The following is a 26,136-nucleotide window of genomic DNA, read 5'->3' as shown; positions in this document are numbered from 1 at the left end:
GATGGTTATCGGATGTCACCTTCATGAAGTATCTGCTGATATGAAACAAGAACAAAAAGCAAACAAACAAATATTGAAACTATTCCAAATAATAGAGCCATTAGGAAGCTTAACAGTATAGTGCAAAGAAGTCGTCTGTAATGCGCATACTATACTGCACCAGATCAATTAATGTGTGTGTCCGCATCAAAAGATGAATTGTTCGCCGGACTGCACTGTCGGAAAGAATTATCTACACTGAATACTTTTTTTTCCCTTCATTTTACAATAATGACTATCTAAAATTAGCCCTGACGGGTTTCTGTCGTAGTTTACTTTCGCAGACTTCTTATACAACAATGAACACAGCTCTGCTGTGCCATTGTTCATTTTATATACATGTACGTACCTTTTCAAACATGTTTTATATTTCAATCTCTTACTTATATAGCTTTTTTTTTTTATAAACTCCAGAAGGTTTAGGCCTACTAGATGTTTGATTACGAAATACGCAGTGATGATATAATTAGCATATCCATGTACATACCACTCTCTACTCTCATTCCTATATTTTTTCTCTTTCTATAGTTCTAACATTCCTGTTCCTAAACACCGAAACAATGGGCTTTCTTGGAGGTTTGAAAAGCGAGTTGTTTAAACTGATTTGTCTCATGTTGTATTCTATGCATTTCGGCAGTGAATCAACTGATTTATTTTTCACTTGTAAGTGAAGAGAATAACTGATGTGCTGTAAAAGATAATATAGATCCAAATTACAGGAAACATTGGTGTTAAGATCTTATTTTTTTTTAATCATCCATGAATTCAAATACCATTAATCTGTTGTTTTACCAAGCGATGTGTATCCATACAGATTTACATCGCGCGAAAAATAAATCTGAAGAATATTGCCCTCCACATTATGAATATGAAGGCGGTTGAGGTAAAAGGGAAATTCATATAATTTGTTGCATCCAGATGAATATGTGGACAGCATGAATGCATTGTATACTAATTTATTTTTTTCTGGTATAGATTGCCAAGTGGGTCCTAAAGTTGATAGATAACAACAAATGTGAATACTTTTGTAGCATAACACTGTCTTAAGTGTCTCAAGTGGTCAACTGGCATTGTTTTGTTTTGTTTTGTTTTCGGTATTGCAACATTCGATGGCTTTGTTAGTGCGCTGTATATGTGTTATTTGTTTTTAACCCAGGTTATAGTGTTGGGTACACTGTAAAAACATCGGTGTCTTCTTCAATAAAGGACCACACCCACAGGTGTTAAAAATGCACTGTGATGGTGTTGAAAAGTGTTCACCTGACACTTCGTGGTGTTAATTTGACACTGTACCTGGTGTTATTTTGACACTGTACTGGTGTTGATTAAAAAATGACACCACATGGTGTTGATCTGATATTTGTTGGTGTTAATATCAATGATTTAACACCCGTCCAGCTTCAATAAGAGACTACACCAGCTGGTGTTACTTTGGTTTAAATTTATTTTCACATTTTTTCAAAAATCTAGTATTTTAATGTAAAATTCTTGATCGTCTTGTTTAAATCAAAAATCAACAAGAAGTGCAGTTATTAAGAAACTCTTCAAAAAACAGTTTAAAATTTGGAAATGACACCCGGAGGTGTTAATTTAACACCATAAATGAGCACCGAAAATTTAACACCAGCTCGATGTTCACTATTTAACACCGGACTTTTTGCAGTGTATAACACAATTTTTATAACAGAAAATTGATTTAAACAGCATAGGTTGATTAAATTGATTTAACAAATCCTTCTGTAAAATCAAACCAGATTGTTGGTTGAATTTTTAACCAGGTAGTTAGAATTTTTCTTAACGTGTATTTGTATTCATACTTAGATGTTATAACGTTGGAGTCTGTACTTAGATGTTTCCATGTGTAATGATTTCACAAAAGACATTACAGGGAAATATGCAAGTTTATGCTCAGTGTTGATAGGGAAAGGTGCATTATAATGTCTTTTGTTAATTGTATTAGTGCTTTAGCAATGACTGACGGATAATATTACCGGCAGAATCTTGGTTTTCTTGGTTTAGAGGATCTTTGTCGGCGTATCTTAGTAATCTGAAGGAAAAAAAGTAGAAATACTACAAATAGAGCATATGGCACATAAATTATTCAGCTAGTATTCTTTCGCCCACATAAGTGATGATCAGGGTTATGAATCAATAAAAGTCAACTTGTATTTTCACTAGATGTTCCCTTTCAGACGATAATCTATTTTCTGTTTATAATCTAACTGTTCGCGTTCCATTTCTCACGTGGAAATTTCTTTGCAGGGATTAGCGAGCCTTGGTAACGTCGACCATGTCTCAGCCCCCGCCTGCTCCGGCGACCACGGAGCAAGTCATGATGAACCCCGTAGCGACCGCTCAGCCTGCTGCGGCGCCACCAACCGGAAAGGCGCCAGTCAATTGGATGCCAGCACCCGCAGCCGTAACGGGCGTGCCACCTGGGCTTGAGTACCTAAGCCAGATAGACCAGCTGCTCGTCCATCAGATCATCGAGCTCTTTGAAAGTATGAAATGGTTGTTGACTGAAGGAAATTTGTCTTGTTTGTTTGGGTTTTTTTTTGTTGTTGTTGTTAATTTTCAGAAGATGGAAGTTACAGAGGTTTGGTTTTATTTTGTTTTGTTTGTTTGTTTGTTTGGGTTTTTTCTTTTGTGTTGCTCTCCGTGATATAAGATTGTGCTCGATGTGAAAACCAAGTTAGTGAAAAAGAGGGAACTATACCTGGGATTTGAACCCACATCACCTACTGCATACCGTACAGTGGCGCTACCTCTGAGCCTAACTGGCATGATGAACTGGCTCCAGCTATGTGGTACTTCAGCCGAGGTGTATGCATTTAGGTGACGCCGGTTCAAATTCGAGGCTAGTTTCTTCTTTTTCACATGGTCCTTTTCACACGATCTTTTTCACTGAGAGTAATAGCGACAAGAAAAAAAAAACCCAAAAAACTCTTTATGGCTAATTGCTGAAAAAAATCTGGATAGAAGATTTTACTTAACCTTTCCAGTACCCACTTCGCCAAATGCAGACTACAGAAGAAAATTTTATGTTAGGCCAACACATTGCTTCTATGTTTGTTTCGAAGTTCGTATAATTTAATCAAAGTCATGAGGGCAGTGACAAAGAAAAGGAGTGAAAAAAAGAGGGGCAAACTGCATAATCATTATTCCGTCAAATCCTCAATGTTGTCGTCAAACTTTTATTGGCGTTTGCACCTGTTACCTTGACAGTAATTATGTCTTATCTATCTGAGGTAGCATCTTCGATTTTGCTATACAGTTTTATATCATCAGGGGACACTGTCGTAATAGTCACCCTTTTTTATATAGAATGACATTTTTGAACCAAAATATCTCGTCCAAGATGACGCAAAACGATGAGATATCAGTGAGATATCAACCCAGAGTCATGTTTCTTATAAAGAGTTGCGATTCTTACGCTCGATTTATTGAGTGTGAGATCAATCCTGATCGTTAGTCTGTTTTATAAAGACACTTACGCTTGATTTAAAGCACAGATTCTATAAGCAGATCGAACGTAACTTTTTTTTAATCGTATTAACAAGTGATTAATGTCTGATCAACATGATTACCGTGCTTACGCAATGACAACGGCTATTCCAAAGCGTATTTCGCATTCACGTGACTAATCGGAACTAAACATAATCATGATGTTCTCTCTCTCTCTCTCTCTCTCTCTCTCGACCATTCTTTTACAAAGTGTTTACCGGCTTTGAGATGCAGAACAAGTACGCCATCAAAAACAGTCTGGGTCAACAAGTCTACTTCGCCGTCGAAGGTAACCCCCCCCCCCCACCCCGCTCGGTGGTCACTCAGCGAAATGGTATCTCTACTTGATTGATACAAGGAGGTACTAGGCTCGCCTCGTATAGACTCCTTGATTAATACCTGCGTGTTGTAAAACTATATACGGACCTATCACAGTGTACGTTATTTACTCATAATTGCAATCACACTTTGAGTAAACGACACTTTTTATGCTATACACTCTACATCTTTTCAGTGAATTTTATTACCTTTTCATGAAAACGAGGACTGTGCTGCTGAAAGCTTAGAAAAACAAAGTGCCTTCGGATTTCGTCACATTAACACGATAGACCAGATAAAGGCTATGAATTGCGCCAAAATGAGTATCACCTTCACCAACTTGTTATTGTCTCTGTATAACAACAACAATACAATCTGAATATTCCATATAGATACCATTTTTTCCTTATCTTGAATGCATTTATACCTATGTACTTTCCATTTTTAACATATGTTGTTCATTTTCCAAATTGAGTGTTAAAAACAAGTACTTTGTTTAATGCAAATATTTACTATTTTGAATAAGGCTATCATCTAGACTGCCAGATAGTTCTTTGTAGTCAAGTTTGCTATAATAACGTAGAATAATACTAAGTACCATAACTTTCACGCAAACGTCAATATCATATAGAATATCGTATTCATAAAATTGATAAAAGCACTTTAATACATTCAGAGGAGTTGAGTCAAGCACAGTCTCGATTTTATTTTATCTCTCTTCATTTAGTTGAAATCAGCTTAATTTATGTTGTGGTTTTTTTTTCTGTTTGTATTGATTTTTTACTTTCGAAGAATCCGACTTCTGTATGCGCCAATGCTGTGGACCCGGACGTGGATTTACCATGCACATTATGGACAATACACAAAGGGTATGCCCAAAAAGACATTACAGTATACTTTGATCGTGCATGCGTGTGAGTATGATGTAGTGCTATCTAGTATTGCGTTATTAAAGGCACACGCGACATATTCCAAAGTAAAATACAAAATCATTCCAAGTGAAATATTTAACGAACACAAAGGTAGAAGAGGAAAGATATCGCGTGAGTGCATATTCGCCCTCTCCAGTGAATCTTGTCTAGAATAATGTACAGTACATTAAAGAGGAACGGACCTAGAAGTCAAGAGAGTGTTTAACATGGACCGTCGGTATACTCATGTGCCATGTTTCAAGCGTCCGAATAAAACCGATTCGTAAATTGTTGGATAAGTCGAAAATGGTCGAAATAATGTAAATCTCAGTCTGTGTCTTGATTCGGCCGTTGTTCTTGGTTAGTTTCGCATGCTTCATTGCTTGCTAGCTCGACAAAGAAACTCACTTGTATGTATACTTTAAGTATTTTGTTAAAATACGTATAACAGCAACGTAGAAGTAGACCGATTCAGTTGTAAGTGTAGGAGTAGATCTTGATCTGGGTAAAGATCGGTATATGGTAGATGGTCCAGTCCAGCATGCAAGTGCCACACTCACATCTACCTATAGCTAATAGTGAATGATTATTGAATAATTATGCAAATAAGAGAGTACACGCAATATGCCCCGTGGTCTATACTCTGATTGACAGCAACAATAACTTTACACCGTTGGTCCTCCTTTCGGAAATCATTATAATGGCTATCGTCATGCCATCCAGCAAAATACTCAGGATTCCTTGATCTGTGTCATTATAACGTCACAACTACTTTTATAATGTACACCTAAGGTTAATGCCATTACTTCTACGAATCGCCATTATCACTGTAACAACACAATGCATCTGTTCACTATCGCCAGAACCTCCCAGAGGACCATGCGCTGTAATGCCATCGCTCTTACAACTATATACCGCTATACCATTTCACTACTAGGAGAATCTATGTACTTGCCTCCCCCTCCTCCTCCTCCTCTTCCTCTGCCTCCCCCTCCTTCTTCTCCCTCCCTCCCTCCCTCCCTCCCTCCCTCCCTCCCTCCCTCCCTCCCTCCCTCCCTCCCTCCTCCTCCTCCTCCTCCTCCTCCTCCTCCTCCTCCTCCTCCTCCTCCTCCCTTTGCTACTACACCTGATGTCCGGAACGCGCTGTATACAGGAGGTGATCCGATTGGTCCGGCCGTTCATGTGCTGCGCCGGCTGCCCTTGGTGCGCGCATATGGACTCGTGTGGGTTCGTCGTTCAAGTGGAAGCCCCGGTGGGCACCGTCATTGGATACGTCCGTCAGCAGTAAGCCCCTAACACTCCTTTCAGACATTAAAAAGAAATACAATGTATGTCGTTGACTAAAAAGATTCAGTTTTATTCGCGGCATGAACCCCGAATAAGTTTAAAGAGTTGGCGCATAGGAGTCGACTGTCATTTCCCATTACGGAACTAACTGAAAGGTAGTTTACATTAATAACTTATCAGAGTGATCATGGTAAGGTAGAATAGGGCTAACAACAAAGTTGATTTCTTGTTTTCGTGGATGGGAAATTTGATTTTGTCACAGAATTACAACTAAATAACAATAAACAAAAATCGCACCATGGAGCTTGGTAAAGTTAGTGTTTGTGAACAAACAGTCGGCGTGGTTTCGTCGTCACGGGGGAATTAAAGTTCGAGCTCTTTATTCTTATGTGTAACTGTGTGTGTGTGTGGGGGGGGGGGCGCCAAGGGTAAATCATACCACCCCTCCCAAGCTCCTCTGCCCCTGTGTCGTGTTAGTTGTATGTATATCGGGAGTGTTTATTAATGATAAAATAAAAAAAAAATGTCATAGTTTTTGAGGAAGTCATGGTAAGACATTATCTTTATTTTCTTTTTTAATTATTTTTTTTTCAAATTTCGTATAGCATTTGCTTTATATTAGCCTTGTATATAACAGGTATCAATCTCCCTATTCTTATCAATCAGAAATGATTCATTCATATATTTGTTTATTTTGAGTTTAGATCTTGTATAAACCTCTTCTTTTCCTAATTTTCCTCGATGATGTCATCGCTAATAGGCAATACTTTCTCGGACCGCGTATCGACATCCTGGACCAGGACAAGAACTGCGTGTTGAAGATCAAAGGACCGTACTGCATGTGTCAAGATATCTGCTGTCAGGACGACATTGTGTTTGACGTGAGTGCACTACTCATCATCAGGGCCGTGATATAGGGAGCTTTAGATTTTTAGCTGAACGTTCTCCTCTTCCCTGCGTCGTGCTGAAACGTAGCTTTAGATTTCACCGAGACGCAACCTAAAAAAAAAAAAAAAAAAAAAATGAAATGAAATGGCGCCCCCAGTGATCGATGCTTACACAATTCACCGTATCGAACGCGTGTCGCGCCCAAATTATTATCTCATAAGTGGCAAAAAAATGAAAATGATTGCATTTACAGAAATTGGGGTAGAATAAAAAGTACTGAACCAAATTTAATGATGTTGGTATCATGGTCTTCTGCGGAAGATGCTCTTTCTAATAATGTCAAAAAATATCTCACTTTTAGAACGCAAGGTACTGAAAATCCACCGTTCCGCTTTTTTTGGGACACCCGGTATATAGAATATTATGTGACCTTGATACGCTATTCTGCGCATGCTCATAATAGTTTTTTTTTTTTTCATGTGAACGTCCCCGTCGCGAAAATCTAAAGCCCCCTAATGTTAATAATAATCACGATCAAAATGATAATGATAAAAAGAATAAAAATAAAAGTGGTGATAAGTATACAATAGTAGGGCTCACTGGGATGATAATGATAATAATGATATTGACAATGATGATAGTAAAAATGAAATGATAGCATTAATAGCTATAATAATGACAATAATAACAATAACCATACAAATCTTAAGCCATGTTGTCGGTGTCTTTTCTTATTTTCCATTAATTGTATTTTGTTAGCTTTCATACTACAGCAGCACCTTGAATGATGATATCTGAATAGGTAAAGAAGCAAATGAATACTTAAAGGCATTATTTACCATTTGCAGATGAAAAAAATACAAGCTTTAGTGCTTCAAAATAGTTTTAAAATGTAAGGTAGGGATAGAAACAACCAATGTATAATGTTAATCAGTATAATGAATGTTTAGTATTGTTAAATGTATAAAATGTGAACAATAGTTATACGTGAATAGAATTGTTTCTAGAATAAACCGTCTACTATGGTTTATTGAGAAAAATAGTGATATCTCCTTATATTCTATACTTATGCCTTATGATACAACTGACGTACACATATGGATCATAATTATGTGATAACTTGAACATTTTGTAAATCACTGCTCCCAATGGTAAACGATACCTTTAATACACTTGCAAATCAATAATCAAAAGAATTACTAGTTACAAATAAATATGCTATAATGCATTATAAAGTGTGAGGAGACAGTTCAACAAGCAAGCAAAGAAGTACGACAAAGTCACCTACAAGACAACACTAAGACAAAACACTATATTACAACGTATTTTTCTTCTGAAGTATTGATACTACCCCCGAAACTACATGAGAATGCTGAGATAACGACTGTGTATACTCGTACCAGTCAGACCATTATGTTATGTTACTCCCGCACGCACTGCGCACGGGGTCGCTTCGTGCGGCTGCGTGCAGGTTCGTGCGATCTCGCACGGGAGCGTATGGCTCCGTGCGCCCCTGTACGCACCCGTGCGTAGTCGTGCACCTCCGTGCGGATCTGCACGCCCCCGTGCAGATCCGCACGCCTGCGTGCGGATCCATACTCCCTCGCACGCTGTCGCACGGACCCGTGCGGGTCTGGCGCACGGTCCCGTGCGGGTCGGGCGCACGGACCCGTGCGGCTTTTGGGTGCGATTTCGCACGGCCCCGTGCCGCCAGTGCTTGGTTCCCGCATGATCCCATCTCACCTCCCTGGTTCCCGCAGTGCTTACACGGTACGTGTGTATCAGGTGTATACCGCGTGCGAGTCCATGCGCCATTCCCCGGCCGACAGTTTCAGCGCAAGCGTGAAATGAGACGATTCCCGACAATACGAAAGGCTTGTTACGTGCGCCAAGGAGCTTCAAACCCTTGCTTGCTTATTGCCAGTCAGTCGGCAAGCCGAAAAACCCCGTCTAGAATATCCAAGTTCTCGCACGGGTGACCTCGAGTTGACCCCGCAGATCATGATCACTGAATTACGTTTTCACATGATTTTTTTTTTTTTTTTAATTTGACAGGTTAAGGTTAAAACCTGAATGCAATATTGTTTAAATTTTCCAAGAGCGACATGAAAGGTCATCGACTTCGTGCATGGCTAATTCATTACCGATGTCCCGGAAATAATGGGTTCACATACTCGTCTAAAATTCCCCAAAGAGTCTTCTTTTTCATTGTAGGGCACTAACGAACGCATACCATGTAAAAGGAAAATTATTATCCAGCTATAAGATGATACCTAAGGTGTAACGTGATGATTTGATGGGTCAGCAGCACGCGCCAGCAGAAATCATAAGGATATCATTCCTTTACTCGGCACGAAATCGCGAAAATATTGTACTGTCCCACATATAGAAATTGACGTGTTCCATGGAGGCCCTTTGTGTGTTATGAGCGACCCCGGCGTAACTGACATGGTCAATTATAAGCGTCTACTAGCTGTGATATACCTTGTTTGTGTCTGTCGGTGGGCATTATGAACAAGTATAGCCTATTGCCTCTTGCTTGGCCTCTCTCTCTCTCTCTCTCTCTTCTCTCTCAACAAGTCATGAATTCACTTTACCCATCATGCCTAATCGAACTACGACATGATTGAGGTAACCGCGCCTTTTTATTCTCATAGTCAAAATCAAACTAATTCTTTACATAATTCAAAAAAAAAATCTTCATATAATTTCTCAAAATACTCAAAAGATGGCCTCAGTCAAAACTTTCTACAAAGATTGCATACGCCAATCTTTACGGCCTAAACAAGTTTTTTAGAGAGCTATTAGTTCACCCTGTGACGATGACTTCGATTGCGTTTTGAACTTGTACCGAACTACTTTCAACACAACTATTACCTTTATAGTTCGATTGATGAACTAGTCTTTTGAATTGATAACCGACATTCGTAATCGTAAGCATACAGTAACAAAATACTGTCAATAACAGTTGGAAAATGCAAATGCTATAATAATAGCGCGAAATACACGAGTAACGATCATCTTCATACATTCTAATTCCCAAGTGATGTCGCTTCGAAAATGACACATGGTTTGACTACTGCTTCAAGCAAAGAAAAGTAAAAGGAATGGGATATACTTCTAATGATAATATCACGCCGTACAAGGCATTCCACTGTATTTGGTAATGTCGGTTACGTTTTTGTGCGCTTTACGTACGGAAAATAAAAGGCAGATTGATGCTATTAAATGCTAACACAACGCATTCAAATGATTTTTTGAAATAGACCGTGTACAATGTAATGTTTTAGTATTCGGTTTGAAACTTTAAATTTGCGAGTCCTTTATAAAGTCATATGGGTTATTACATTATTAATTCAAGCAAAAATTACAGTACTTTAAGGATTCGGATTTGCTCAGAAGATTAACAATGCTATCTTTGGCAATAGTTTGCAACAGAGACAATCCGCTTCAATAGATATACAATGTAATTCTGTTTTCATAAATAGAAAGGAAAACGTAAATAAGTCAACTTTATAACTTCAATGAGCTTTCTCACCAACTGAACTTGATTTGATCTGCCGTGCATGATATCGCTGTGTGTTCTATTAATTCTATGATATTGTTTAATTTGATATTGTTTAATTGGCACACGTGTTTTTTTTTTTATGCAGAATATTTCAGGTAAGTATAATTCATTGAAGCTAATAATGTTTGTACTATGACGTGTTCGTTGTTTTGTATTTTCATTTTTATAATATATCACGTGTTCATTATCTGATTATGACTACGAAAATATGACAACTGTTTAAATGCGGAGTATGTACTGGAACACTAATGTCTCCCACCAGTATAGACAAACTAATTTCTAGTCGTCTATCCCCGCTTGAAATGGAAATGAAATTACACACCAAAAAAAAAAAAAAAAAAAAAAAAAAGAAGAAAGGAAACGAAGTTCAATTTTCAGTAGATTTCAACTGTTTTGTTTAGTGTCTGATACATATAATGGGCAAAATTCTTTAGCGCATAAGCAATCACACAACTTTTGGGAATAAATGTATGTCTTAATGATTGTATCTTATGGAAGAAAACTCGTCTCCTTGCCTGAATTTTAGCTTCTTCTTTTTCAAGCTTGCGGGAAAGAAATAGTTGAACATCAATCGCAATCATAAAGAGAAGCCACATCCTTAAAAACAAACACAGGAGTACTGAGACGCACTACGAAATGCTTCCTTTTGTTGGGGGGGGGGGGGTTATTGATTATTCTGAAGGTTCATAGATCACACAATTCATATGGTTCGCTATTAGCTTAGGTTCGTTAAGAAAAAAAAAATAAACAGATAAATGCGTTCCTTTTCCGGTGGTTCCTTTACCCGAAAGTAATCAAGCAATCACTTATTTCAGTATAAGATTTGTGAATACAAAACGATACAACGACGGCCTTTAAAGCATTAATTCCGAATATAATTGTAAATATGACTATCGGTCTATACTCAACTTCTCAAATGCAGAAAGATTGCAACTGTAAATGTGGTGTTCTGTAAAAAAAAAATAAATAAATAACAAACAAAAATTAAAATAGGTTTAAGCTACAAGTTAATGGTTCTTTATTATGCTATGGTATCATAAAAGTGACCGAGAATAAGAAGCACTATAATTTCAAATTAATATGATACAATCATAATTATAAAAAAAAACAACAACATGAAGCTGTTAGGCCTATACATCAACATTTGCTTCTGATACGTATAGTATAAATTATGTGCAGCTTTGGCAAGCGCGATAAAAGCGATAGATAATGTGGACGCAACGCCTATAAGGGAAATGTGCCTAATATGGCGGGAATTCAGAATGTTACGGCTGTATACAGCTGCAGCAGAGCAGGCACGAAAGCAGTCGTTGATGCTCTGCAACATTACGACCATGTGCATTATTAGAGAGTTTTTAGTACACGCAAAGAACACGATCTGAAAAGACGACTATCGTTAATTAACTTCATTAACTTCCTCTATTGATGCTGTCTTTTGTATCCCCGCCTACAATGGGTTCTCAGGTTCTATTCACTCTAGTAGTCCATGGGCCAGGCCAGATATTGGTACCATCTGAGGTGGCAATACCTTTTTGGTGTCATTTTGTTTGTCGGGCATAGATATGCCTATCAAGCTATGATAGCATTTCCAAATGAGTAGCTTAGTCATAGTAAATTAATTTTAAACCAATTTGGTCTCGTTGTTATATCCCTCTACTTCTGAATCGAGACCAACCGCTATACAAAGAAGAGTACTGTCTTCTGTATGTTCACAGGTGTTCTGTTGTAAACGCGGTGCGCTTAGTCTTTATTCAAGGCAGCGAAGGGAATATCCAAGGGTTATGATAGCCACGGCGCTTAGTCTAATATTCAAGACGGCGAAGGGAATATCCAAAGCTTATAAAACAGTGTATATCCCTTTATCTAAAAACAACAACAACAACAAAGCAATTATTTATCATTTTCCGCTGAAAACGCTACGGTGAAAACGCTAATACCATGCCAATGTCGCTTTATTTCCATTCAAACAATGAAATATTATGCAAAAACAATGTACCGGTACACTACAATACATTATAATTGATAATGTTGTAAATGAACAGAGTGATTTTTGTTTATAATTGAAGTATTTGTTGAGAGGGTGGTATAAAAACAGTATAGATAATCCCTTTTATTAGGAACTTTAGATATGATAACGGTACATTGTTCTAGATAAAGACTAAGTGCATTGCACCGCGTGACAGCTGTGGACATCATAACCCTTTGGATATTCCCTTCGCTGCCTTGAATAAAGACTAAGCGCATTGCGTTTACAACAGAACACCTGTGGACATACAGAAGGCAGTGCTCTTCTTTGTATAGCGGTTAGTTTCGATTCAGAAGTATAGGGATATAAAAACGAAACCAAATTGGTTAAAAATTCATTTATTATGACTAAGCTACTCATTTGGAAATGCTATCATAGCTTGATAAGCGTATCTATGTCCGACAAACAAAATGACACCAAAAAGGTTTTGCCACCTCGAGTGGTACCAACAACCCATTTTTCGGGTCTTGGCCCATGGACTATAGGTATTGGTACTTGCTAAACGCATCTCCTTTAGTTTCCACTGACAACAATATGGGAGGAGAATGGAAGCGATCAAGGCCCTCGCTAAAAGACGCTTGTTGTAATACGCATTGCGTGCCTTTCTTTCTTTCTTTCTATTGTTTCCTATTGTTTGTGAGTTAAAAACTTGCGGCAACTAAGTCACCGCAGCCGACACACAACGCTTACCGACTCATTCATGCGGCGGCAGCGGCACGGACACAAACGCACTTCAGTTTACATTCGGGCTGCCGTATTGGTTAGAATAGTTAATGATAGACCTGTCCTGCGATTGGGTCATTTGCCATCTTACACATCCAAGCTATACCGTATACGGTAGTGCGTGCGATTGAGCGTAAACGCCGTCGCTAAGCAGGACTGTTGTATTGTTTCGTCTATAGTGAAAGAAACAGGTTGTTAGCTTGAACATAGCCCGAACTTTAAGAGCGATTTTCTCCGTTATTTAGAAAATGGACTGACATCATAAGCGTAGATAATATTCGTTTCTATGATCCATAGGGATGTCCAAATGAGTTGTATTACATATCAGTGTAAAGCTTAGTGTCTGTAGAATTCACATATAGGCATAACTACGATCTCATTTTTTGCGACTTTTGACTCATTCCGACGGAGCGCATCACGTGTGTGGCGCTCCGACAAAATGAGTCATAAGTCGCACGGCGAGTTTTCCCGTAATGAGCCGCAAATGAAGGGGAAGCAGTGCTCGGGTCGAATTTTTTTTTTATACGGATTTTGATTCCTTGATGTTTTATCTGTTTGTACAGAAAATTTCAGCGTGTAAAAATGAGTACAAGGTAGTGTCCCAAATCACAGTTTTTCTGAGACAATTTTTTCGGTTACATTTTTTTCGAACGCTCGCCTTTGCGTTGCGTTTCGCACCTATTGTTCTTGCCCGATTGAGAATCCACCTCCGTTTCTAGGGTGTATGCTAATGAGGCATTGCTCTTGACCCCATTGAAGACAAAACAAAGCATGGTGCGCGCGGCGGTCAAGCGGTGAGGGCTTTAGAATTACGCAATAATAGTGAGCTGACCAAGGCTATCGATTGCATGACCAGCGAGTTTCGTTTGATACATGCCCTCCATTTCATGAAGTGGTGATTGATGTGACGCACAAATCGCGCTGAAAAAAATAATTCCAACGAACGATCACGCAGAATTTATAATACTTTATCTATGTGCTAATACAATGATCATAATAATCGAACTTGAAACCTCTGTATGCGAGTGTGTACTTTTACAACGGTTATTAATTGGCCTCATTAATGAATTCATTCAAATAATCATAACTTTCTTTCCCTGGTATGTGCCTTGCTGTTTAAAGTTCATCTCTGGAGATATAGTAGGGCCTATAAGTTGTCAATTACATGTATTCTCGTTTTTATTAAGTCGACAATTCGTGTGATAATTCGCCAAATTTATGTAATGCATACTATTGTTTCCCTGGTTAATAAAACTTATTGCCCTATTTCTTATGATGGTTTGGGCCGCGACGGCACGGAGAGAAATCGGAAGATAAACATTATTAATGCCCAAATACAATGTAGGTCGTGTTCCCTTTTGAGGATATTCTGACTCTTGTCATCTGTGTATTTTTTTAGAGGTAGGACCTATCTGAGAAAGGGACAGAAAGCTGTGTCGCTACTCAAAAGTGTGCTTCTTCATTTTGTTTTGTTTTTTATCAGAATGTTTGTAATGATAGCTGTTTGTCGTGTATTGCGTGTAGCTGACATGTGAGAGGTCAAGTCTGCAAAGAATTTGGCTAACAGCTTTGCGAAGTAGCAGCGCTAATTGCCCATTGAATTGCGTATTCTGAGGAATTTCAAATGAAAGAACTCGGACGACACTGTTCACGCCTTGTATCCGAGTAAACCCCGCATCAACGAAGCCTTAAACAATGAAAGGTAAACTTCCTGCTATCAAGGGGTGGATAAAGACGCAACCAGTATTCTTTCTTCGCCATTGATAGCAGAATCAGTGACTGAATGGAGCAACAGTGTTGGAGGATCGGCATTACGTCTGCTAATTTGTAAAATAATTTTTCAGTCCCCTTTTGTCTTCAGAACCACAGTCAGGGACGCTAAGTTACTCTATCTCCTACAAGCTGTCGTTACTATCTTAAAACGTGAATTTTATGAAAGGTTAAAAGTGATCGCGGAATCAGTTCTTCTGCGTGACACATGCAGGCTTTTATAATAGCATACCAAGCTTAAATCGTTTACCTGTATAGAAAGGGCGGGGATACACACTTATCGCAATTATCCGGATTTGAGAGTAATACACTCTACTACTTTTCTTCATCTTTCCCTCAACAAAGACCATGGTAATTCAAAACAAACAAACAAACTAACTAACTAACTAACAAACAAGCAGTTGCATTATATCAGAACGTACACAAATTTTTGTGTTTCATGTATGTATAGGTCATCTCTTGATGTATAGTACGCATTTGTTGTCGTTTTTACAGTGTTTCCTAATAAATGCCTATAGCGAAAACCCAACACAACTTTTATCAAGGAGGAAAGGGAACTTACATTTAAATATAACATAGTTTACAGAAATCAGACATGTAAATAAGGCAATCATATACATCCGCACGGCCGATTATAATCTCTTACTTTGATTATCAAACATGATCGCCGGCATTTACGTGCTTTTTTCTAATTTTTTGAACTTTGCCTCATTTTCTTTTTTTTTTTAAACAACTGCTCGAAACATTTAAAAATCGTAACACAGTCTGCTAACCCACAACATGATATTCCATTTGATTCGTCACTTATTGTTGGTCGGGTGACGCCAAATGTTGGAATCTCGAGCGATGAAACACGGCATTTTGTTTGTTGGTTTTCGTCTCATCGCTCAAAAGAATTTTGACTACGATTACAGAGGTATCATCTACAAGACATAACTGATAGTTTACAGTAGTGATCATCAATTCAGTAAGGATTAGTCAAGTCATGAATTCACTTTACCCATCATGTCTTTTCGAACTACGACATTGTTTGGGTAACCGCGCCTTTTTGTTCTCATAGTTCAAACTAATTCTTGACATAATCAAAACAAATAATTTTCTTTATATAATTTCTCAAAATATTCGAAAGATGGCCTAAGTCAAAACTTTCTACAAAGATTGCATACGGCAATCTTTACTAGCCTCAACAAGTTTTCTAGAGCTATCAGTTCCCCCTATGACGATGATTTCGATTGCGTTTTGAATTTGCATCGAACTACTTTCAAAACAGCTATTACCTTTATATTTCGATTAATAAACCAGTCTTTTGAATTCATAACCAACATTCGTAATCGTAACCATACAGTAACATAATACTGCGTGTCAATAAAAGTTGGAAAATGTAAATGCTATGTCAGTAGCGCAAAATAAATGAGTACCGATTATCTTCATACATTCTAATTCCTAAATGATGTCGCTACGAAAATGACGCATGGTTTGACGACTGCTTCTAGCAAATAAAAGTAAAAAGGAATGGGATATACTTCTAATGATAGTACCACGCCGTACAATGCATTTCACTGTATTTGGTAACGTTTGGTTACGTTTCTGTGCGCTTTACGTACGGAAAATAAAAGGCAGATTGATGCTATTAACATGCTTACACACAACGCATTCAAAATGTTTTTTGAAATACACCGTGTGCAATATAATATTTTAGTATACGTTTTGAAACTTTGAATTTGCGAGTCCTTTATAAAGTTATAAGCAGGGTTATTATCAAGCAAAAATTTAAGTATTTAGGGATTATAGGATTTGCGCAGACGACTAACAGTGCTATATATAGCGATCGTTCGCAACAGAGACAATCCTCTTCATTAGATATACAATGTAATTCTGTCTTCATGAATTGAAAGAGAAACGAAAAGAAGTCAACTTTTTAACTTCATGTAGCTTTCTCACCAACTGAACTTGATTTGATCCGCCATGCATGATATTGCTGTGTGTTCTATTAATTCTATTAAATTATCTAATCGGCGTGCTTGTTTTTTATGCAGAATATCACAAGTAAGTTTAATTCATTGAAGTTCATAATATTTGTACATATGGCGTGTTCGTAGTTTCGTATTTTCATTTTTATAATATATCATTTGTCCATTATCTGATTCTGACCACGAAAATATGGTGACTGTTTAAATGCGGAGCATGTACTGGAAAATGTAATGTCTCCTGTCAGTATAGACAAACAAATTTCTAGTCTATCCCCGCTTTAAATGGAAATGAGAAAAAAAAAAACAAGTTCGACTTTCAGTAGATTTCAACCGTTTTGTATAGTGCCTGATTCATGTAATGGACACAATTATTCTTTAGCACATAAGCAATCACACAACTTTCGGGAATAGATGTATGTCTTAATGATTGTATCTCATGGAAGAAAACTCGTCTCCTTGCCTGAATTTTAGCTTCTTCCTGTTCAAGCTTGCGTGAAAGAAATAGTTGAACATCAATCGCAATCATTAAGAGAGGCACATCCTTAAAAATAAGCACAGGAGTACTGTTTTCTGTATGTTCCGTAGAACTGTAAAATGCAGCTCTATGGTATGTTCACAGGTATTCTGTTGTAAACGCGGTGCGCTTAGTCTTTATTCTAGACGGCGAAGGGAATATCCAAAGCTTATGATACAGTGTATATCCTTTTATCTTAAAACAACAACAACAACAACCAAAAAAAGAGATTCCTCTTGAATTTTACCGTATTTTGCAATTATCTATCATTTTCCGGCAAAAACGCTAGTGTGAAAACGCTAACACCACGCCGATGTCGCTTTATTTTCATCCAACAAAAAAGGATAATGCAAAAACAATGGACCGGTACACTACAATACATTATAATGAATAATATTGTAAATAAACAGAGTGATTTTTGTTTAAAATTGATTTATTTGTTTAGAGGGTGGTATAAAAATAGTATAGATAATCCCTTATATGAGGAACTTTAGATATGATAACGGTACATTGGTCCAGATGAGGACTATATAAGCGCACCGCGTGACAGCTGTGGACATCATAACCCTTTGGATATTCCCTTCGCTGCCTTGAATAAAGACTAAGCGCATCGCGTTTACAACAGAACACCTGTGGACGTACGGAAGACAGTGCTCTTCTTTTTATAGCGGTTAGTTTCGATTCAGAAGTATAGGGATATAAAAACGAGACCAAATTGGTTTTAACAAAAAAATATGACTAAGCTACTCATTTGGAAATGCTATCATAGCTTGATAAGCATATCTCTGCCCGACAAACAAACTGACACCAAAAAGGTTTTGCCACCTCAGGTGGTACCAACAACCCATTTTTCGGGTCTTGGCCCATGGACTATAAATTGAAGTGTGTTCATGCTACATTTGAAGGGATAGCATATAGCGAAGGGAAAACAAACCTGAATGGCCATCTTCAGGAAGCTATTTTTTGTTGGCGATTATGAATTACTTAACTATGAAATTGAAATAAAAACATACAGAAAAACGACTGCAAAATCTTTGCATAATGTGCCATTATTTATAATCAAGTTTCCATTACTTTTCTTTTATGATACATTTCCTTCGATTAGTGCTCCTTTATTCTTTTCCATTACATTTCATCACTTTCCTTTCCGGCTATCCACTTCATTCCCGCCTACAAACGTATACAGATACTTTGCCCGTATATACAATCTCAAAAGATATTGCCATAACATAGATAGGCAAACCTGACCGGATGTAACATTACATTTCGATTGCTAAAGTGTGATCGGATTACCATCCATCAAAAAGAATTTAGAAGACCATCATATTTCTCCCCCCACCCTCTTTGATCTCTCTCCCTCTCTTTCCAGTTATCCAATTCTTTGATTGAATAATATCATTAGTGAAGATCACTTCTCGATGATGCTTTGCCTGTATTATATATATATATATATATATATTTATATATATATACATATATATATATATATATATATATATATATATATATATATATATATATACAACAATATCTAATATATGTACATTCATCAAACAACATTTAGAAGACCAGCCTATTTTTCTCCCTCTCTCTTTCTCTCCCTTTTAATCTTTCTTCTCATCGCTATAGATTCCAGTGTTTCGCCTGAAGACCGAAAGACCTCATAAATGTTCTATCAAATATACAAATTCCACAAAACAATAGTCTTTCCGGTTAGTGATGAGTTTTCATCATAATAATATTATAACAAATAACTTCTGTCTTATCACTATGTGAAATCTTATTTCATGTGATTCGTAATGAGCAATACTTCTTGGCAGTAGAGTTTTAAGTCAATTATAACATTGTACATACAATTGGCAGCATTTAACCCCTACTGTTGAATCACAAATGTGCTCGTTGATCTCTTTTATTAAATCCCATGGAAACCTTAAGTCATATCTATAGGCAGACATAATGGATAATTCCAGAAAGCAAACTTAACTTCTGTGTGGATGGCAGGTACCGCAATAGCATGGATTTTTTCAGATTTAGTTATCATAAGTTGTCAAAGAAAGCAAGAAAGATGCAATGATTTATTTGAATATTGAAAATCCCATCAGGCTCTTGTCAACATTATGAAAGGGATAACTGCTGAAACAAAACCGAGAAACTAACTCAAATGAAAGATTGGTCTGCGAAACTCAACTTCGATGTTGCTTGAAGTTGTTTTTTTTCTTTCTCTCATACCTATGAATGACAGTCTGATTATGTCATTTACAGGTCGTTCAAATAATCTACTTGGCCAACAAACCAAATAGAGGATATTCTGTATAACATTCATGCACGCAAGATCCGATGGTTATTGCCTTTATGGGGTCCTATATATTTCATCATGGTGAAACACAGCCTAACATATGCGAATGTTTTACGCAAGAATACTTTGAATAGACCAGGTGGCCAGAGTATCAGGTTATATTGTACCTTATTGAATAGACAGGATGTTGATATAAAGACATTCCTGGACGCGCTCGTAGAAAAGTCGGGGATTATGAGCATAATAGAGAAGTTCAAAGGCCGATTACAGACGGTCTCTTTTTTTCTGCACCGGTCCATAGAATGCATTTGCCTTCGTAGAAAGCGCTCCAAATTTGTGAAGAGTGATTAATTTTGTGAGAGATGGACCTGTGATAACCCATCGCCTCAATTGAACACTTTGTTTAGGAGCAAGGTATTTTGGGCAATAAAAGCATGAAATGTTCTTGTCTTATCTCATGTATCGATGAAATCAAATGTTTTCATGCTGCTATTGAAGTGGTTTATTCACTTATCGTGCCAGCGTAACATATATATATATAAGGATATATATGCATTTAGGTAGGACTACATTTTTTCATTCCATTAGACTTCGCGCACTCATGCACATTGCAGCATTTTCATATTCATAAACGATTGCAGCAAATGCTCATTTTCTTTATACATTATGCTTATTGAATGAGATTAGTTCTTCATTTCTTTCTTGTCTTTTATCGGGGGATGACTGGTACTGTATAAACAATTAAACAAATATTGATTTACACTCATGACATAAGAGAAGAACAATTCAGCAAAATGAGCAGTCTGTTATGAGAGATTGAAGAATGCCAGGAGAAATGTTGTTTATTTCAACAAAGATATTGCCTTTTCCTTATTTTCTCAAGTGATGTAATAATTTTAGGCCTTCAAGCCTGTGTGGCTTGTGCTTGTCATACTTCTATGATCATGTCGGCTTCTTCTACAGCTGCTGGAGTATACGCGATGGCCAGCCTTTTTTTGTTGTTGCTAAATTGAATTAACTTCTGCGTCGAATTCGGGAATGGTCACCTGCGACCCTGTTTGAAAAGACGCTCTCTCACATGGAGACGAATTTGAATTGTCTACGGGCATTCTAATTTGAATACGTTTTTTTGAAGTGATAGTGAGAGGAAACTGAGATTGAATTATGAACATATTCATGGCGCTATCTTTTTTTTCTTTTATTTTGTCGACGAGTTTGAATTACATAACTGTAAAATTAGAAAACAAACGTACACACACACACACACACAGAAAAAAATGACTATGAAATCTTCGCATAATGTTAAACCATTTTGAACACTCGAATATGCCATTTTCTCTTCCTTTGTAATACATTTGCCTCGATTCGTGCTCCTTCATTTTTATCTCATTGCATCACATTACTTTCCTTTCCAGCTATCCACTATGTCTTCTTTATTCTCATCATCTTCAATTAGTCGTCTAGATTGAATATCCTCATCGATGGTGGCGATCACTTATCCAAGATACTTTGCCCGTATTATTATGTATAATCTAATAAGAAATCACCATAACACAGATTATAGGCAAACCTAGCCGTGTAAAATATTTCATTTCGTTTGCAAAAGTGTGTTAAGATTACCATTCATCGAACAAAATTTAGAAGACCAGCCTATTTTATTTTTCTCTCTCTATCTCTCAATCTTTCTTCTTATCGCATAGACTCCGATGTTTCATAGGCAGACCGGAAGAGCTTATAAATGTTCCGTCAACTGACTTGAACATGTGTTTTATAAGATCATATAGTTGTAAGTGAATATATAATTATATATATATATATATATATTCTCCACCCTTTCTCATGTCTCTCTCTCTCTCTCTCTCTCACACACACACACGCACACACACACACACACACACACACATAGACAAAACAATAATCTATCCCGTTTGCTGATGACTTTTATCATATATATCATATCACAGTACACTGTGTAAGATTTAATCTCACTTGATGTGTAGTGAACAATATCTCATCCCGACATTACGGTGTATATAGGGTTGTAAGTGAATCGTGATTGCACATAAACTTTGCAACATTAAACCCGACAGGAAACCTACAAATGCGCTCGTTGATCTCCTTTATTGATCCCATGGAAACCTAAGACATATAATAATGGTCGAAATCTGGAGGCAGTCATGATAGATAAATTCAAAAAGAAAACGTCTCTATACAAAAAAAAAAAAAAAAAAAATAGATAAATGAATAAATAAATCGTGGATTTCACAGGTTTAGTCATCATTAGTTGTCAAAGATTGCGAGAAAGGTGCAATGATTTAATTGAATATTGAACATCCCATCAGGCTTTTGTCAACATTATAAAAATTGTTGAAACAAAACCGAGAAACCAACTCAAATGGAAGATTAGTTCGCGAAACTCAACTTCGATGTTGCTTGAAGTTGTTGTTTGTTTTTCTGTCATACTTATGAATGACAGCCTGCCTATAAGATCGTTAAAAGAATCTATATACTTGACCAACGAACCAAATGGAGGATCCCTGTATAGCATTCATACAACGCAAGAGCCGATATTGCTACTACGGGGTCCTATATATTCATCATGGTGAAACACAGCCTAACATAATTACGCGCGTGTATTACGCAAGAATACTTTGAATAGACCAGGTGGCCAGAGTATCAGGTTACATTGTACCTCCATGAATAGTCAGAATGTTGATCCAAAAACATCCCTGGACGCGCTCGTAGCCGCCATCTGAAAAGTCGGGGATTATGAGCATAATAGAGATTTTCAAAGGCCGATGACAGACAGCCAGTTTTTCTGCACCGGTCCATCGAATACATTGAATGAGGTGCTTCGTATGTATTATGTAACCTTTTTTACGGACCCCAATGATTTAATGGTTGTTGGGAATCGAATGTGCAAGTTCTCATGTGGTTGTTACCAACATTTATCATAGCATTTATACTTCGACAATGACATACGCTGCAATAAAGCGAGAAACAAGACATATGGCAGAAGTTTTTTGTTCTTTTCTATCTCTTTCTCTCATACGCTTAGCATTCACGGGAAATTGTATATAAAAATTACGATGTTTGATATTTTGATGCTTGCAGCATTTTCAAAGAAACCTTGGGATAACTAGACCGGTGGTGTAATGTAAAACATTTTCTTGAATAAAGAAACGATTCAATCAATATCTATATATATTTGTGTATATGTATATAATATATATATATATAAATGTATATTTATATTTCTTAATCTATGTATATGTATATATATATATTTTGCCAAGATTACAAACCTATCGAGACGGAAACTGTTAATATACCGACCTATCCTGCAGCGACGATGTTTTTTTTTTTTATCTCCTGCTTACGACAATGTGTAAGCTCTACATATATTTCAAAGCTTTCGGGGAATATCAGAAAGGACAAAGAATGTGTGTGTGTGTGTGTGTTTTTTTTTTAAGAGAGGCAAAAATAGTAAAAATACTAATACACCATACTGATAATGTAACAATATGGAACATCTACAATGTACATTTATTATTACCTTTTGAGTGATCATCAACATCATCATCATCATCATCAACAAATGGTTCCCTTGATGTAATTATACAATAGCTTTTCTCTGTTGTTGTTAATTGTCATTATTGCCATGATTATTTCTACACTGTTCAAGTTATCGAGTGATAAAGACACACATACAACCACACAATTTTTCTAATTTCTTTGCAAGGAGAGATACATGTACACACGGTGATGGTACTCCATATTCTTAGAAAGATTGCAAGTGATCTCTGCAATGTAGAAAATCGTCCATTTTTGGACAGGCATGAGTGTTTACATGTAATACGCAGTTGCACAGACTTGTAAGGGCTTTCATTGAACATTGTACAGTGTGTACATCGTATCGTCTTCTCGCGATCGCTTTCAGGCACACAGGCATGGACACGGATCCACAGACATGGACACGCAGGCGCACACATAGTCATGAGCACACACTTACAAAGGGGATATTATTATTTACAATGCATGCACGCACGGCCTCCAATGGATTCGCACGCAGGATGCTAGTCCACTGCCTAGACTGCCTTCGTATACCGCCAATGAGGGCGTATGAGAGAGTGAAAAAAAGATAAGAGTCCCGTGTCGGGACTAGCAGGATGCTAGATTCGCACGGACTCGCACGGTAGCGTGCCAGCACCACGCACGGTACCGTGCCAACACCTCGCACGGTAGCGTGCCAGATGGTCCGCACTCGACGGTGGCACGCAGCCGCACGGAGGCGCACTGACTGGCACGCAGCCGCACGGAGGCGCACGAGGTCGCACGGGGGCGTACAGAAGCGCACGCACCCGCACGAGGCCGTATGAAATGGCACGGAGCCGCACGCACCCGTGCGAAACCGCACGCAGCCGCACGAAGCAGCCCCGTGCGCAGTGCGTGCGGGAGTAACATAACTTAATGGTCTGACTGTAGATGATGGGTTTGAGTGCTATATATCAGTGCGTGCGTCCATGGACCAGACGTGTCACGTATGGTGTTCCTCCTCACATATGATAGTAATTCATTTATTTAACATATTATTAGCAATATGTTCTTTATGTTTGTAGTTATATATGTCTTGGTATTTCTGTGCATTTTATATATGATGAATGAAATAAACTGGATTAAAATGAAATGGGATAAAGTAGGTGTGTACCAATGCTAGCATGATGGTAATGGTAGGGTCCTCTTCAGGATCGTTACTAACACTTCTGAGTGATAGAAATGTTTATGCAAATAAGATTGCATTCTACCTTGCATCATGTTTGGCATCATGTTTATTCTGTTGTCGTGTTCAGGTTCTCACTGCGGACAAGGCGACGCAAGTCGGTAAGGTATCCAAGCAATGGCCCGGATGTTTCAAGGCCTCCTTCACCGATGCAGACAACTTTGGGGTAACATGTGAGTGCCTGAATGTTTAACCAGGGAGGTGAGACTCACCTCCCTGGTTTAACTAAAAGAAGATATGACTGATAAAAATTACGGATATCCCGTTAAGCCCCTGGCCTCACAAACTGGAGGTGCGGTGTTAAATTTCCAATAGGTGCACGATGCGACTGTCAACCTCGTTATATGACATTACCACTAATAAAGATAATAGTGAACGGTGATAATGATACACTGTAAAAACATCGGTGTTAGATTTAACACCATGGGTGTTAAATCTAACATCGGTCAAACTTCAATAGAGGACCACACCCACAGGTGTAGAAAATGCACTGTGATGGTGTTGAAAAGTGTTCACCTGACACTTCGTGGTGTTAATTTGACACTGTACCTGGTGTTATTTTGACACTGTACTGGTGTTAATTAAAAAATGACACCACATGGTGTTGATTTGATATTTGTTGGTGTAACACCCGTCCAGCTTCAATAAGAAACCACACCAGCTGGTGTTACTGTGGTGTAAATTTATTTTCACATTTTTTCAAAAATCTAGTATCTTAATGTAAAATTCTTGATCGTCTTGTTTGAATTAAAAATCAACAAGAAGTGCAGTTACTAAGAAACTCTTCAAAAAACAGTTTGATATTTGGAAATGACACCCGGAGGTGTTAATTTAACACCATAAATGAGCACCGAAAATTTAACACCAGCTCGGTGTTCACTATTTAACACCGGACTTTTTGCAGTGTACTACTACCATTCTACTACTACTACTATTACGACTACTGCTACTACTGCTGCTGCAGCTGGTACTACTACTACTACTACTACTGAAATAATAATGATTATTATAATGGTGAAAATAATGAAATGATCATCGCAGTAGTGGTAATATCGTCATGACAGAACGAGATGAACACCGTGCAATTTCATCTTCAGCAATCGTAGTATCCAAACTATTGAAAACGGTAGGAATAGAAAAGTATTGTAAAGAAGAAGAAGAAGACGAAGAAGAAATTTTGGAAGAACTTGAAGAAGCAGCTGGCAGTGTAAATGATTTGTAATAATCGTCTCAGCACAGGAGCCATACGTTTTCATTTTTTTTGTCCTTGTATTAGTGTTCTGCTGTACCTTTTTGCATTCCTGCATCATAGTACGTGTTTCTATTATTTTGATTTCCCTGTAGTCCCCGCTGACCTCCACGTTAACGTCAAGGCAACCCTCCTGGCAGCTGTATTCCTTATCGTGAGTTCTTTTTTTTCTCCATGGTGGGGTGGGGATGGAGAGGGAAGAGCTTGTATGTATATGTGGAATATACTATGATATACAAAGCTTTATGTTTCATCTCCCCTCGCTCAATTGCTTCTATTCATGTTATCATTTT

General features: G+C 37.7%; 1 protein-coding gene across 1 annotated transcript in view; it reads left to right on the top strand.

The window, feature by feature from the left end:
* The window catches only part of LOC140238719 (phospholipid scramblase 1-like), a 39,060-nt gene that overhangs the window by 6,971 nt on the left and 5,953 nt on the right, over window positions 1-26,136 (top strand). Inside the window, exons 2-8 of the mRNA XM_072318615.1 lie at window positions 2,302-2,540; window positions 3,755-3,832; window positions 4,654-4,730; window positions 5,926-6,056; window positions 6,820-6,940; window positions 24,665-24,767; window positions 25,939-25,997. Of these exons, the coding sequence (XP_072174716.1) occupies window positions 2,330-2,540; window positions 3,755-3,832; window positions 4,654-4,730; window positions 5,926-6,056; window positions 6,820-6,940; window positions 24,665-24,767; window positions 25,939-25,997 (780 nt within the window). The 5' untranslated portion in view covers window positions 2,302-2,329. The remainder of the gene's footprint in view (window positions 1-2,301; window positions 2,541-3,754; window positions 3,833-4,653; window positions 4,731-5,925; window positions 6,057-6,819; window positions 6,941-24,664; window positions 24,768-25,938; window positions 25,998-26,136) is intronic.

The sequence above is a fragment of the Diadema setosum genome, chromosome 15, assembly GCF_964275005.1.
Source record: "Diadema setosum chromosome 15, eeDiaSeto1, whole genome shotgun sequence".
Classification (NCBI taxonomy): domain Eukaryota; kingdom Metazoa; phylum Echinodermata; class Echinoidea; order Diadematoida; family Diadematidae; genus Diadema; species Diadema setosum.
This window is presented reverse-complemented; position numbering and strand designations above follow the sequence as displayed.